The sequence below is a fragment of the Sinohyriopsis cumingii genome, chromosome 11 (assembly GCF_028554795.1).
Source record: "Sinohyriopsis cumingii isolate HCF-2022 chromosome 11, ASM2855479v2, whole genome shotgun sequence".
Taxonomy (NCBI): Eukaryota; Metazoa; Mollusca; class Bivalvia; order Unionida; family Unionidae; genus Sinohyriopsis; species Sinohyriopsis cumingii.
The window spans coordinates 21,012,304-21,027,201 of NC_142971.1; the positions used below are offsets into that span (position 1 = coordinate 21,012,304).

Genomic DNA, 14,898 nt, shown 5'->3' on the forward strand with positions numbered 1-14,898 from the left:
AAAAGTGATCAGCTTCCACCGCTTGTTGCATCAAGGAAGATTTTGTTACTACCCTTGCACATCAAGCTAGGTCAGATGAAGAACTTTGTCAAGACCATGGACAAAACACAAGCAGCTTTCAAGTACCTCTGGAAAATTTCCAAGGTTAAGTGAAGCTAATATAAAGGAAGGTGTCTTTGTTGGTCCTCAGTTTCATGAACATCTTCAAGATGATGCATTTGACCATGTACTGCATGTCAAAGAAAAGACAGCATGGAAACCTTCCTGTTAGTGGCAACAGATTTTTTCAGAAATAAGAAGGCAGACAACTACAGGGAGTTGGTGGAAAACTTCCTCAAGGCATACAAAAGCCTTGGTTGCAATGTGTCACTAAAGATGCATTCTTTGCACTCTCAACTTAATTTTTTCTACTGAACTGTGGAGCAGTGAGTGATGAGCATGGCAAGTGATTTCACCAGGAGATTGCAACATTGGAGAAGCGCTATCAGGGCAAATGGAGCCCATCAATGCTTGCAGACTGTTGCTGAAAAATGACGAGATGCTCCATTTAATGAATACAAGAGACACGCTAAGAAGCATTGAATTAGGACTTAACTATGTACTGATACATACATAATAATTTTTTGCCTTTTGTTTTGTAATAAATTTATTTATATAACCCTTTTGCTGTTTTTTTAAAGTGTTACATAAACAGGACCAGTGAAATTGTATAATGTAAAGCAACCATGAAAAGACCTAGGTTTACAATTAATGATTAAAACTCTACTAGTTACATAATATACATAGACGTACAATCTAAAAATTTAATATCTTGGAAACAGTAGCCAGTCAGTTGTTTTAATTGTCATATTTGAATTCAGCATGTCCAAATCCATAATAAATAGCACATTTTATCTCTGAAGCAGACAACTTTTTAAAAGTTGTTTAGACCAGTGTATTAAGCTGTTTTTTGTATTGATGATAATCTAACCTCCAAAATTATAGCTTTGATGGCCATCCTGAAAATCTTTATGCGACTGCTTCATTTGAACAAATGGTCATATTCATAAATTATTTAGCTGGTTCTGAATGAAAATGGTGCAGATCTTGACCACACTTTTGTAAGAGAATTTTAAAACCAGACCTAATTGACCTTTTGGTCTATTCCAGGGTTATTGTTTCTAATTTTGTACTTCGCTGATCTTATTGACACAGTGACATGTACATACACAAGAGAATTTTGACAAGACTTTGTATTTAGTTGCATTCCAGTGAACAAGTTTTCAGCATGTGGACATTGATCTAAAGGTCAACAAGGTCATTAGCTATACTGGCATGAGATCATAATAGCACAAACAAGTACAAATACATTTTTATCAGATCCAGTTTTGTGAAGTAGCAGAAGAACATACTGAATGATGTCACTTAAATAAATTTATCCCCCCTCAAACCATTTATTATAGATTTAAACTCAGCATGTAGGTAAATTGTTACTTTGAGAAAAGTTAATTGATTTTCTGTTTGTGATATTAGATTCAAGGTCATTTGCCATGAAAATAATTTTGTACTGCATTTACATGTTTCTTGTGAACATGTTACCTTATACATTTAAAAAAATAAGTTCCAGAAGAATATATATGCGAGGACTGGTTCAGTAAAAAACAGTTAAAAGAATAAAAGGATGTTTCTTCAACAGTCTTACCTTGGATTTCCAGAAATTGTTTTCAACCAGGAGAGAATGAGTCCCTTTAATTTGATAAAGCTTCAGGTTAAAGTTTGTGCTCAGGGTTTTGTGTTGAAGGGGGGAAATCTCAATTTCACATTGTGTGTGCCTGGCCTTGTGTAATACTTGTTTAACAAGTTTTACTGTTGTTTTTTCTGTGCTGATTATGGGGATGGTTTGAGGTTTAAGTTTGCTTTTATGGTTTACTGTATGTAGACAGTAAGTTAAAGAATTTAAGGTTTTGGTTGTACTGATGCAGGAACTGTGCTTTTCAATTTCACTTCATTATATTTATATGCATATTTCCCATCCTTTTTTATCAGTTTTTTATATAAATTTTATTACAGTTTATGATGAAAAATATTAAATTAAAGTTTAGGTTTTATGTTTGTTCTCTCTGGTGAAAGTTTTTAAATCCTTTTTTCTTAAAGGCAACTTTCTGATTGCTTTCAGAAGACAATAAATGTAAAAGGGGCATTTAGTGGTAATCTCATCTGCCTTCCCATCATTCCATCTAACTGTCCTTCTCACCATCATTATTTGGTTTAGTATGCATTACTTGATGTGAATTTTTCAGGTACTCTCACTTATAGGGCCAAGTGGTATAGTCTATGAATTTGATTTGGAAAGAAAGTTTTCAAACTTTACATTTAGTTGGTACCATGTTGTACTGAAGTGCTGTAAAATGCTATAATTTGCATATAAAACATAATATGCTTGGGTAAGTACTATTGTAGAAACATTTTTGGTATCTTGTAAAAATACATAAAATACATTTTTTTTTTGTTGCTGTCAAATTACTATTGAATGATGTATATAACGGAGTGTTCACATTACAGGTCTAGCTCCTATTCCAGTGCCAAGAAGTCGAACATCCACTGATTTGCACCATATACCAAAAGAAACTACAGTCATGGAGATGCCTAAACCAGTTCATAGGTTTAAAAGTATGGAGAACTTGCGGTCTGATATGAGTGAAGCTCCCACACGTCCACCTCGACAGCGTGATGACAGTGTCACAGCAGCTGGCAGCACATCAGATAGTAAATATGTGCAGAACATTGATATTGTTCCCCTTCCCCAACCAAGAACCAGACCAAACACTCGACAGGATGTCAAAAGTTGTGTAATTCCTTCTGGTGGAGGTGCTTTTGAATCCAAAATCCATCCTGCTCCCAATTCTAGATCTCTTAGTTCAGTAATTCTTCCAGGTCAAGGGGCACTCCCTCTGTTTCCAGCCACAAGGCCAGGTGATCCTAGAAATTTTAGTAGTTGTGATATCCAACAAACACGTGGCCCACCACCCCAAGTCCCTTCAAGGTCTTCAGACAATGCAGTAGGCAAAAGCATAATATCAGGTCAAAATTCTAAGACTCTTCTAGATGCACCCTTGTCTCCAAGTGCCACCGAAAACAACTATGATCCATTTGACACCAGTTCCATTCGTAAAAACTTCCTAGCTGATAATCTTGTCAACCAGAACATTTCTTCCATGACAAACAATCAGTCAAAAGTTCCTACTAAACCTGTACAGCATGAAAGTCCAACCAAAATGGCACCTGTTGCACCACGTAGATCTGTGCTACCTGTCACAGTTGCTTCAGCTAGATCCACCTTGTCGGAGCCTGATTTAGACTCCAATAATCCCTCAGCAAATCTAGATTTTGATTCTAGTAATTTCTCAACAACAGATAGTCCACCAGATTTTAGTCCTCCTCCAACTCCTCCTGAATTTGAATGTCCCTCAGAGTCTCCTCCCACTCCTCCTAGTGAAGACTTTGAGAGTTATCTCCCATGGAATAATAGTGCCCCTTCATATGACCCAGTCCCAAAATTAGCACCCCCTAATAAACCTAAGAGGGGCCCTCCACCTCCTGTACCCTCCAAACCAGCGGTATCTTCTTTAACAGATGACAACAGTCAGAGAGGGATATTTAGTGACACTCCACCAGTCCCAGCCAGACAGACACCTGCTCCTCCTCCTATACCACCTCGAATGGAATAGTTGCAAAAAAATGTTAAGCCAAATAATAGGCAAAACAAAGGCAAGTGCAAATATAGTATATGCAGGATCCAGTAACTGAGTTGAAAGCTTTTGCAGTGGATATTGTTGAGAAAGACCCATAGGCACTATTGGCTTTCAGAACTAATAAGGAAAAATTTGGATAGATATCCTGAATTTTTAACTGAGAGTTTAAATTGCATTCCATTGCCAGATTGCATTTCACAAACATAAGTGCAGAACATATGTTTTATACATTTTCTATCATTACCTTGAAGGACCATTTGATTTAAGAATATTAAAACATACATATAGACATTTGGTAAAAGCAGTCATTCTTTGTCACCAGTGTATATGTTGTATGATTTGTGTTTTATTTATAAACATAGAACAAGCCACTGTGCAATTTATGAGGCATTACATTTGCTTCAGCTTATGAATTTTCAATATTAGGGTAGTTTGATACTTGGGATATATTTTGTAACTGAATAGGTCCATATACATTTAGCAACCATGAGTCTTGTTACCATAGACTGCCATAGTAATTAGGGAACTATGGTGACTCAGTTGTAAGCATCCTGGACAGGTAGGTTGGTCATGTTGCTGTTTAGATAAGTTGCTGTTGTGTGTCTCTGAGCAATGTACTTTGCTTCATTTTATTTGGCACTATATAATGTTCCATATGCTGATGTGTCATTAAACATCAGTCTTTTAGGAAGGCACTATATAGTAGCGGTGAAACGATTCATTGATATATCAATGCATCAATACTTTTGTTATTTCAATATATATATTGTTATGTATATTTGATTTAATTATATCTGATTTAGTTTATATTTGTCTCAATTTAATTGTTTGTTAGTTTTAAATTTTTATTATTTTTCATTACATGATGTTGTAATGTAAATTTATTCACTAGAGATGATACTTCTTTTAGAAAACAGTTTGACCTTGACTGTTAGTTTATAAACACCAGGTGTTGATCTAACTCCTGACCTTGTTGCAGAATTTGTAGCAACCTTTGTAAACAAGTTCTATTTTATTTTAAAATGATTGATTGTTTCCAAGGTCATGATGGAACATTGTCTTTAAGATATAAACAGTTGCTTTTTTTTAGTTTTTTATTTCTTAGATTAAAAATGATTGGTTTTCATTAGGGTCACACTGGGTAAAGTGAACTGTAACATGTACTTGCTTCTATAAACTTCCAGAAGATGATCACGTGACCCTTGTTTACATTTTCGAAAGCCCATATAACCCATGTTTTGGAGAATTAATCTCAGCAGAAGTTGGGCTGTTAAACTTTTAAACTGTTGTATTTTGTGCTTCTTGGAATTGTTTCAAATTACTTGGTTTGGAGTTATTTCAAATTACTTGGATTCAAAAGGTTTAATTCTGCTATTTTTCTGGAAAATATGTGTGCTCATGTAATATTGTGGAACAAAAACAGTTTTTTATAAAATTGTATTCAGCTATCAGAAACTGGAGTGATAATTCTTATTTCTACAAGGAGCTTTAGACTTCAACACTACAGATTTTAGCATATGTCATCATCTTCCATCTTGGATTCTTTGTCGAAATTTGAACATGAAATCAGTAGAAAATTTTGTTATTAGGACTACTAAAATTTAATTCTCCGATTATTTTTGGATCATTTTTGGATTTGATTCTTTAAAACCGTAAGTTCATTTTTTTTTCTTCATTTTTACAGAATTTTTCCAGGGAAATAAATTACTGTATTTTTCAAAGCTTGTTTTCACTCTTTCTTGTGTTACTGTTTATTTGAGCCTAAACAAGTGACATAAGAATATCAATACAAGAGATGGAGAATCAATACAGAACAATTCTTATCATTTGTAAGCTATTTTAGTCTTCAGCAGTCATGAATAATTATTACTAGTTTGCTCTGTTATTCTTGAAATGTAGAATTAATTAGATAAAGCATTTGCAGTGCTAGGCAGTCATTTTTGTTAGTAAAAATGAAAAAGAATATTGAGAATACTCGCTCACCATCTGCAAATTAAAACAGTGACATGGTTCATAATCTGCCCCCTCATCCCCTTCCATGCTAATTATTTTAACCCAGCAGCATGTTCAGCATATAGGATACATTCCAAACGTTTTCCGCATTTGTAATGAAGTACTTTACTCATCATTTAATAACCACTTTTAAATTAAATTGAAATCTCATTGGTGGTTATTGCTTGTTTTTGTTCGACAAATACTGGCTGGTGATAGTTATGATGACAGCAGTTTTTAATGTTATGAAGTATATTGGAGTATTGGAGCTGGGAAATTGTTAATGGAGATACCAATGAGTGATTTTAGCCTGACAATACTGTTAAATAAGAGTCAGATGTACTTGTAGATAGATAAAAAAATAAATGGTATGCCAGTCAATTGCCCTTTCAGCGGTATTTTGAAATTAAAAATAGAAAGGGCAGAATATCGAGCATGTTTAGAAAATAGTTTAAAAGTAGAATGCAATTTTCATTTTTTTATCAATCAGTTTAGCCTTGCAGATCATATCCAAGAAAACCGTATATCCGTAACAGGATTAAGATAAACTGAATAAATAGGATGAAAGAATGAAATTTAAAAAGTTAAGATATTTATTTGAATACCTCAGTCTGCACAAGCAGACTATGGCATTGATGGACTTAAAACCCTAATACAGCATTATGGAACAGATAAGAAATTTGGCATGGTAGTCGGTAAACAACTGTTTCAAGAACGTAAGTTTATGTTAGTGAAAAAGCCTATTTTGGAGCAAATGTATCCAAAAGGTAATATATGAGCTCTGGAAAATTATACATAATGGCCACAAAGACCAATTTCCCAATATCTTCATGCTGTCAAAGCTAACTATGTTTATTCCCCTTCAGAAGGAAGCACTGAAAAATATTCATACTCCGATAAGGAACAGAGTATGCTCAGAAATAATTAACAGATTAATACTAATACAGCTAGAGGTGAAATCTTTTAAAGATTTTGATTTCATTAGAGCTCTAAAAAATTAGAGTAGGAATAAAGAGAGACAGATATTGAAATGTTAGGTAAATATAGAATGGACTGTTTCCTCCTCCCCTTCTTGTCTACTCCCACTTTTGGTGACAAAGGGTGAAGTCCCCCTTAAGATAAAATCCTGGCAGCATCTCTCCTTAAATTGTACATGGGCAACAAATTTAGAATTTCTCTTTTTGTGCAGAGATATTTAACCAGTGAATGAATCTACTAATGGAATGAATAAAATTGGCACAGAATCAACAAGGGGGCAGAGATTAAACGTGCAAGTTTATCACCTTGTGTAAAATTTTTAAAAGATATTGTAGTATAGGACAAAGTTTTGTCATTAGTTTTCCTTCTTCACAAACAAATACAAGTTTCTGTGGCAGCAGCAGTCTTTTGCATCTGCAGGAAGTACAATGTGATATTTTTTGTTGCTATTCATTCTCATTCCCATGCCTGGAATTGTTCTAGATGAGATTTTCTTTGCTTTAGAAAATTGCTGTTAATTTATTTCTTCTGTTTTAATAATAACACCATAATGTCTTCCAAGTTTAACTGAGACATGAAATTGGTAATAAGATGTTTTCAAAGCATTCATGCCCTGCAAAACAAGGGGAATGGTACCTAATTTAATTTAAATGGAGCCACCATTAAATGCCTGTAACATTACATAAAACTTCATCTCAATCAACAGCTAGTCTGTTTGAAAGTATGATGAAAATTGCATATAAATATATGAAAACTATATCTCTATCTGTAATCTGCATACTGGAAATACAACCAGTATGTCAATGTACATAATGGGGCACCAACTACCTACTAAAGATGGAAAGACCATTAAGTTCATATGTGTATCGAAATCTATCGCAGTCTGTGTATCATGAATCATATTGATATGCAGTACAGGTATATCATTTCACCCCAACTGTAGAGTGTCCCATATGCTAATGTGTCATTAAACACCAATCTTTTGGTACGGCACTATATAGTGTCCCATATACTAATGTGTCATTAAACACCAATCTTTTGGTATGGCACTATATAGTGTCCCATATACTAATGTGTCATTAAACACCAATCTTTTGGTATGGCACTGTATAGTGTCCCATATACTAATGTGTCATTAAACACCAATCTTTTGGTATGGCACTATATAGTGTCCTATATACTAATGTGTCATTAAACACCAATCTTTTGGTATGGCACTATATAGTGTCCCATATACTAATGTGTCATTAAACACCAATCTGGGGCACTGAGTGGCCAAGTGGTCTAAAGCGCTCACCATTACGGATCATTGCCATCTCACCTCTGTCTGTGTGGGTTCTAGACTCGATTTCAGCCAATGTGGGTATATGAGAAAACTTGCCGATAGCTTCTCTTGGGTCGGTGGTTCTCTCCAGGGTGATCCCGGGTTCTTCATCCACCATTTATACTGGCCGCCATGTATAGCCTATCTTGTGCTGAAAAATGGTGTTAAACCCAAAAGCAACAACAACAAAAACAAACACCAATCTTTTGGTATGGCACATTATAGTGTTCCAATTGCTAATGTGTCAGTGAACACCAATCTTTTGGCTTGGCAAAAAAAAATGTGTTCCATATACTAATGTACAATATCGCTAGTATTGGAGCCTTAATCAGTAATTCAGAACATCATGGTCTATATGTTTATTCTTCAAAAAATGGAAATTGAATTATTAAACATTTTATTCCATTGATAGATTCATTTTCCTGCAGAAAGGCTCTCATTCCATGTAGTTTGTTTTGCAGAGGGTTAGCAATGTACACAATGACCTTAGAACAAAATATGTGAAGCTTTGACCCAAATCAAGAAAAGCAATACACTAGCAACAAAAACTTTTATTATCTTCCTCTAAAACTTATTTGGGTATCTGATGAAATAAATCTACACCCTCCAACTTTACAAGAAATGGTTGTTAATTACATGTTACTTATTTTTTACATATTTTTCTGTAGTACATCAACTTGTTGTCAATTAATAATTCATTTTTAAAAGTAGTGGAGTGGAAAAAATACTGTTGTTGGGTGAATTTCTATAGTATAGTATAGTTTTCTTAAAGAAATAGTATTCATATTTCAAAATAATTTTAAATGAAAACAATCAATCGTTGAAGGATAATAATAAAATAATGATACATTTTCCAGTAGATTTAATAATTAGGTATATCTAAGTTTACTTTTTTGTCACAAAACTTGTGATGGTTTTATAATTATTTTTTACAAATATGACTGCCACATTAATTGTTGAGAAAATTGTCTGGCAAGGGCAATTGTAATATCAGAATTTCATGTAATGAACTTATCTAATACACATTGTATAACTATAGTTTTCATTTTCAGTTATATGAGATTTTTAAAGTATGAACAACTTTATGGAACTTTTTTGCTCTTAAGGTAATTAGGATTGTCAGTTTCATTAACAAGTCAGTATTAATTGCATTGCTATAAGTGATGGTCATCTATCAAATCAGAAATGTGTCAGTTTAAATCGCAATCCAACATTTTGTGCATGTAAATATCTCATACCATATGCCGCAGATCATATCGTGCCAAAAGATAGAAGACTGTACAATAATATCTATGTGATAGAAACATAACAGTTGCATTCCATGTAATATAGTGTAGTAATTTATAATACACTTACCTTGTGATACTGCTGTGTTGTAACTATAGATGAAAATTATTGTGACAGTTGAACTGATACTGTTATTTGTATATAATCATTGATGATGTTTTAATACAAGTTGTTTTCACAAATGCAGGAAATTCGGCATAATATTCAGCATACTTGCGTAACGAAATTATAGTGATTACCACTGTTTCTTTTTTACTCTTCGGTTGTCCTAGATTTTGTGGTATGTTTGAAACAATAAGAGTGTTCCCTGCTACAGTGAACTCAGGTAATGACAATTTTAGGGGCAAACCCAAAAGGTAAATGATGTATTTACAATACATATTTTGCATATTGGTAACGAAATTGTCGATAGTGTAAATAAAATTGTTGGAAACTTATGATTTCATTTTAAAAAAATTCTACATTTTACAGGCTTCAATCTGTGAGGTATAAAAAAATGCTCAAGTTCATTTGGGTTCATTTATGCACACTGCTCCTACTTTATAAAGCTGTTCATGAGTCATTAAAGGGACTTGCATTATAATGAGAGATCCTTATTCTGAATTATGTTCCAACAGGACTGAAATGTAAAAATCGAATGTTTAGCAATATAAAATCATGTTATAATTGGTTCTGGTGAGCCTAGAAATGAAATAAAACAAAACAAGTTAATTAGCAGTGATTAGTGATTAAACAAAATTGTATCAATTTAATGGTGTCCATTACCATTCCTGTGTTTTTGGGTGGCACAATACTGAGTGGTGTTTTAGCAAGTAACCACTAATTTTTTTTTCACCTGTGTTTTTTGGTAACAAATGCAAAATTGTTCCTTAGGTTTGTTCATAACAGATGCAATTTACCATTTGCATGGTGATTACATGAGATAATGCAGATTTTATTTGTACCTGTATTTTGCTTTGATGAATCAGAATTGTAAATGTGTACATGAATGATTTATTATGTAAGTATTGTCTTGTCATCTATATAATACTGTATATACTCTTGTCAGACTGCAAACAACATAAACCATACACTGCCATTGTATAATATGCCAGCAGATTAGTCTGTTATTTGTTCTACTGATTATGGTATTGCTAAAACATCTGCACAGACCTTGTTGTGCCAGCACATTTTGCTCAGCAGATCAGGGTCTGAGCAGTTTGCTTTGGTTTATTAGTATATATGGTAATAGACATATTAGTGTGCATTAGACACACTTATGTACAAGTGTTGCTACTGACAAACTTAATAAATTTTTTGTAATTAATCATTTTCAAAAATACTGAAACAAATCCTGCATTTTACTTCATTTTTAAAGATGTTTGCTTCTGTCAAATAAATGTTACCTACCTTAACACGTTGAAATGATGGAAACTTATTTTAAATAATCTTATACTGGTTATATCATGTTATGAATTCGGGGAGAGACTGGGCATAGGTTGATAATGAAAAATAAAAATATTTTCCAGTTTTACTCATTGGAGTAATAAAGCTGTGAAAGTTAATCATAGAAAAAAAGGTCTTCACTATCTTAGAAAAACAAAAATAATTTTAAAACCTGACAAAAATTGGCTTAGCCGGCTTGATGATTCAGATTTTGCATTCTCAGTAAGTGAGTCGTAGATGGAAATAAAAATACCTCGGCAAATTACACTTCACTACAAATTTGTTGATAATCTTGTTCAGCAGTGATTATTTTGTGGCTGTTTGTTGGCAGGATATCGTTTCTAGAGCTTTTCCTTAACGTAATTCCAAATTTGGGATAAATATTAACAAAGTCTGGCACACAAAAAGCACACCAGCATATGAACATTTGGTTTCAGATTGCACAGAAAAGAAACTTTGTATAAATATCCATTTATCAAAAAAGATAGGGATGCTGCAATTCATATCTTATTTATTTCTTTGTTACTTGGTAAGACCGATGTAATTGTTGTAATGATCAGGTAAAGTTATTGATATATAGGCTGTACATATTAGGACATTCATGTTTTAGAGTTATTTTACTGCCAAAAATATGACCAATTTGAATTGAATTTAGTATTTTAGTTTGATAAATCTTGACCACAGGGGAGTGGCAAGACTTTGTCAGTGCATTAATTTTTATATATATATACCACAAGCCAGAACATATTATGTTGATAATGTTGGCTGTATGTTTGTCCATCTGGCTCTGACCAATTTTATTTCCTGCACAACAACCCCGAGTTGTTCGCTATTAACAGATACCTGACTTTATGGGTGGTTTGCACTTGGGGTAAGGAAAAACCCTATAAGTTTTGGGCACAGAGTTCAAAAGTCAAGTTCAGTATTACTGAAAGAAGAACGATCATTTCTACCAATTAATTTGAGTTCGCCACCATCTACAGTTACCAGAATTTGTTGATGACTTACACTTGGAACAAAAAAAGAATCTTGTCAGATTTGGGTTCAAAAGGTTAAAGATCAAAGGCCTTGTGACAGAAAGAAAAATATGGTTTTCGCTTAATAACATGAGGTATCCATAATCTACAGTAACCTAACTTTGTGGATGATTTTCACTTTGGGGGTTAAGGTCACTGTGACTGAAAGAATAAAAATGGTTTCCACACTAAGTTTTAAATCACATACCTTAACCATACTTTGTAGATTGTTTGCACTTAGGATATGGCATAAGTATAAAGAATTTGAGGCAAAGAAAGGTCAAAATTCAGGTCACTTAGGATATGGCATAAGTTTAAAGATTTGAGGCAAAAAGTCAAAATTCAAGGTCACTGTGACTGATAGAACAAAAATGGTTGTGGTGCATTACCAGCTTGGTGTTTAACCAGATGCCATATGGAACTAAAATGTTACTTGTTAAGTTGAATTTCAATACCGTTATTTAAAAATAAAAAATCTAATAGATTTTCTGTTCACATGTTGTACATCATGAACTACTGTGTTCTGTTCTCTTTTATATGCAACTAAGCACAAAACTAAAGAGACTAATTTGTAATGAAGTATACATTTTCTTCTTCTGAAATATAAATTTACTTTCTTATAAAGACTTTTTGTTTCATTTCCTAATGATGACTTAGTAGATATTTAAGAGGACAATTTTTCTTATCAACTGATAAATAGGTCGTAGTAAAATGTTGCCATATATAGTATTATGTGGGTTATGACTTGTAACCAAACAGGCTTATAAATGGGTATATGCATTATGAATCAAAGTCGCTTCATATATATATTTATATATATATATATTATTCGACTGTTATATAGAATGTGAATGTGTATCACACACTGTGTCAGTTTTATCCACGGAACATGTATGTGCATTACAGACTGTGTCTATTTTATTCATCGAAAGTGTATGGATTATAGACTGTCTCTGTTTTACCCATTCAGAGTGTATGGATTATAGACTGTCTCTGTTTTACCCATTGTACTTTTTCTTTCATTTGGTTTCATTATGACTATGCATTCATCTCAATAATGCAGGGCTAGAATGTATACAGTGGTAACTTGGTTTTTGCTCATTCAGAAATTATTATGTATAGAATATGGTTATGTTGTAATTTTCTATAGTTATCTTGTTCTTATAAGTAAGCAGTATGTTATTTTATAAAATTAAATATTTGTTTGGTTATCTTTGGTTATTTAACAGTCTCTCTACCTAGCTGTACACTTGCTGGTTTACATGAAATACTTACATATAATATAAGTGACTAATAAATCTTTTTTTAAAATAAATCCAATTTGGTATTTTTGCAGATCCTTCTTGTTGTGATTGATTTTTCACAGAAATTGGTACAATTCTGTGATTGATTTTCACAGAAATTGGTACAATTCTATCAAGATTTAACTGCAGCTTGTCAAGATTACTCTTGATGTTTGCAAATGCGTAGTGAATTAAAAGCAAACAGTACCATTTTGTGTGAAAAAGTAACAATTTATTTTTAGTTTGTTATCTGCTAAGGCTAAGTTTCTGTTATGTACAAATTCCCATGCACCTTCCCCTACACAACACAAATATACATTCCCCTAACAAGGGCACCATTACTGCCAGCAGTCTTTGCCAGGCAATAATCCAATCTTTCCTCATGTATTTTACTAAATTTTCTTTCATGTGGGTTACTTCAGTTTGATGTTTAAATATACAAACTGGTTTATTTTCTGGGAGGAGAGGGCTTGTTTGTGGGGGAGTAGGGTAATAGAAGAGAAGTATTGCTCTGACAAAAAAAGGAGTAGTTTGAAGAGAAAAAAACTGATATCAGATGACAAGACACCATCATTGGAAGAAATTTGTATATGATATGAAGACTGATATGTTTGTAATATAAAGGGCAGGGGATGGGTGATGCTATCCAATTTAATTCAAAACTGCCATTTTGTGAGCACTCTTCCTTAAGTTTAGCATTGTGCCTCTATCCAGTTTGTCTGGCAAGACTTTAGCAGCACTTTTTTTTTTTTTTTTTTTGCTTTTGTATCAAGGTGGTTGTTAAATTCAGATGTATTGTCAGGTGTTGGCCTGCTGGGTATTTGGAGTCTGCATATGCATGCCTTGAGGTGGAGCATATGATGATATATCTGTATGTCCATCCATATACACCAGTCCCTCGATACCTTGCTCCCTGATAACTCGAGGACCTGCTTATATGGCAGGGTCAGGCATGGATCCCATTTTTGAAACCAGAAAATACCCCCAAAATTGATCCCTAGTTCTTGAACTTGACGAAAAACACGATAAAAACTGGTAACTGAATCTTTGATATATCGCTCATTTTATGGTCGAAAACAGTAGATAGGACCTGGAAATTTTAATCAGCATTTTGAAATTATCAACTTTTAATAAGAAGTCATATAACTGGTTACATTTTTTTCTTCCAAACGACATTCTTAGTACATCATAATTAAAGAAATTCAAGGAAATTTCGATCAATGGTAATGTCACTTATTGTAGGCAGTAAATAATTTTATTAAGTTAAATTTATGTTTTAATTCTATCTTTTCATTCCTCTTAAGTGTAATCATCATAAATGCAATGTGTATTTAAATGTAAAATGTGGCAATCTACTGTAACAACTATATCTGCAAGTGTTTCTCTGAGAACCTAGTTAAGTGCCGACCGTGTTTTGATAACTGATTTGCAGAAATATTTGTAATGTTGCACTGAATTAAAAGGTTGGCCTTCTTTGTATTGTCATGTTAATTATGTCTTTTGAGTCAAATAAAGGAGGTGGAATAAAAGAAAAAGGTAAAAGGTATGCAAATGCAATGTGTATTTAAATGTTAAATATTTAAATCCTACATACTCAAAATCTAGCCGCCCCGGTTGTATGTCGGGTGAACTCACTTCACTTGATCAATCAAACATTGTTATAAATGTTATTGTGTATGTAACATAAACTACCTTAAATTAACAGACTTATTCATAACTGATCAAAGATAGCAAGGCAACCAAGCAAAACGAATACTTCGTAAAATAAAGAGCGTGGTTTCACAGATACGGACCATTGTGGGCGAGTGAGTTTTAGAGACTTCCTGAACTGGCACATAGAGATATCCTCAAGGATGATAAGC

The 14,898-nt window shown here is 33.3% G+C and overlaps 1 protein-coding gene across 1 annotated transcript in view; it reads left to right on the forward strand.

The window, feature by feature from the left end:
• The window catches only part of LOC149787721 (polyphosphatidylinositol phosphatase SYNJ1-like), a 109,075-nt gene extending 94,566 nt beyond the window's left edge, over window positions 1–14,509 (forward strand). The window contains exon 26 of the mRNA XM_089973920.1: window positions 2,542–14,509. Coding sequence (XP_089830046.1) covers window positions 2,542–3,707 — 1,166 coding nt within the window. The 3' untranslated portion in view covers window positions 3,708–14,509. The remainder of the gene's footprint in view (window positions 1–2,541) is intronic.
• The last annotated feature ends 389 nt before the right edge of the window (window positions 14,510–14,898 follow it).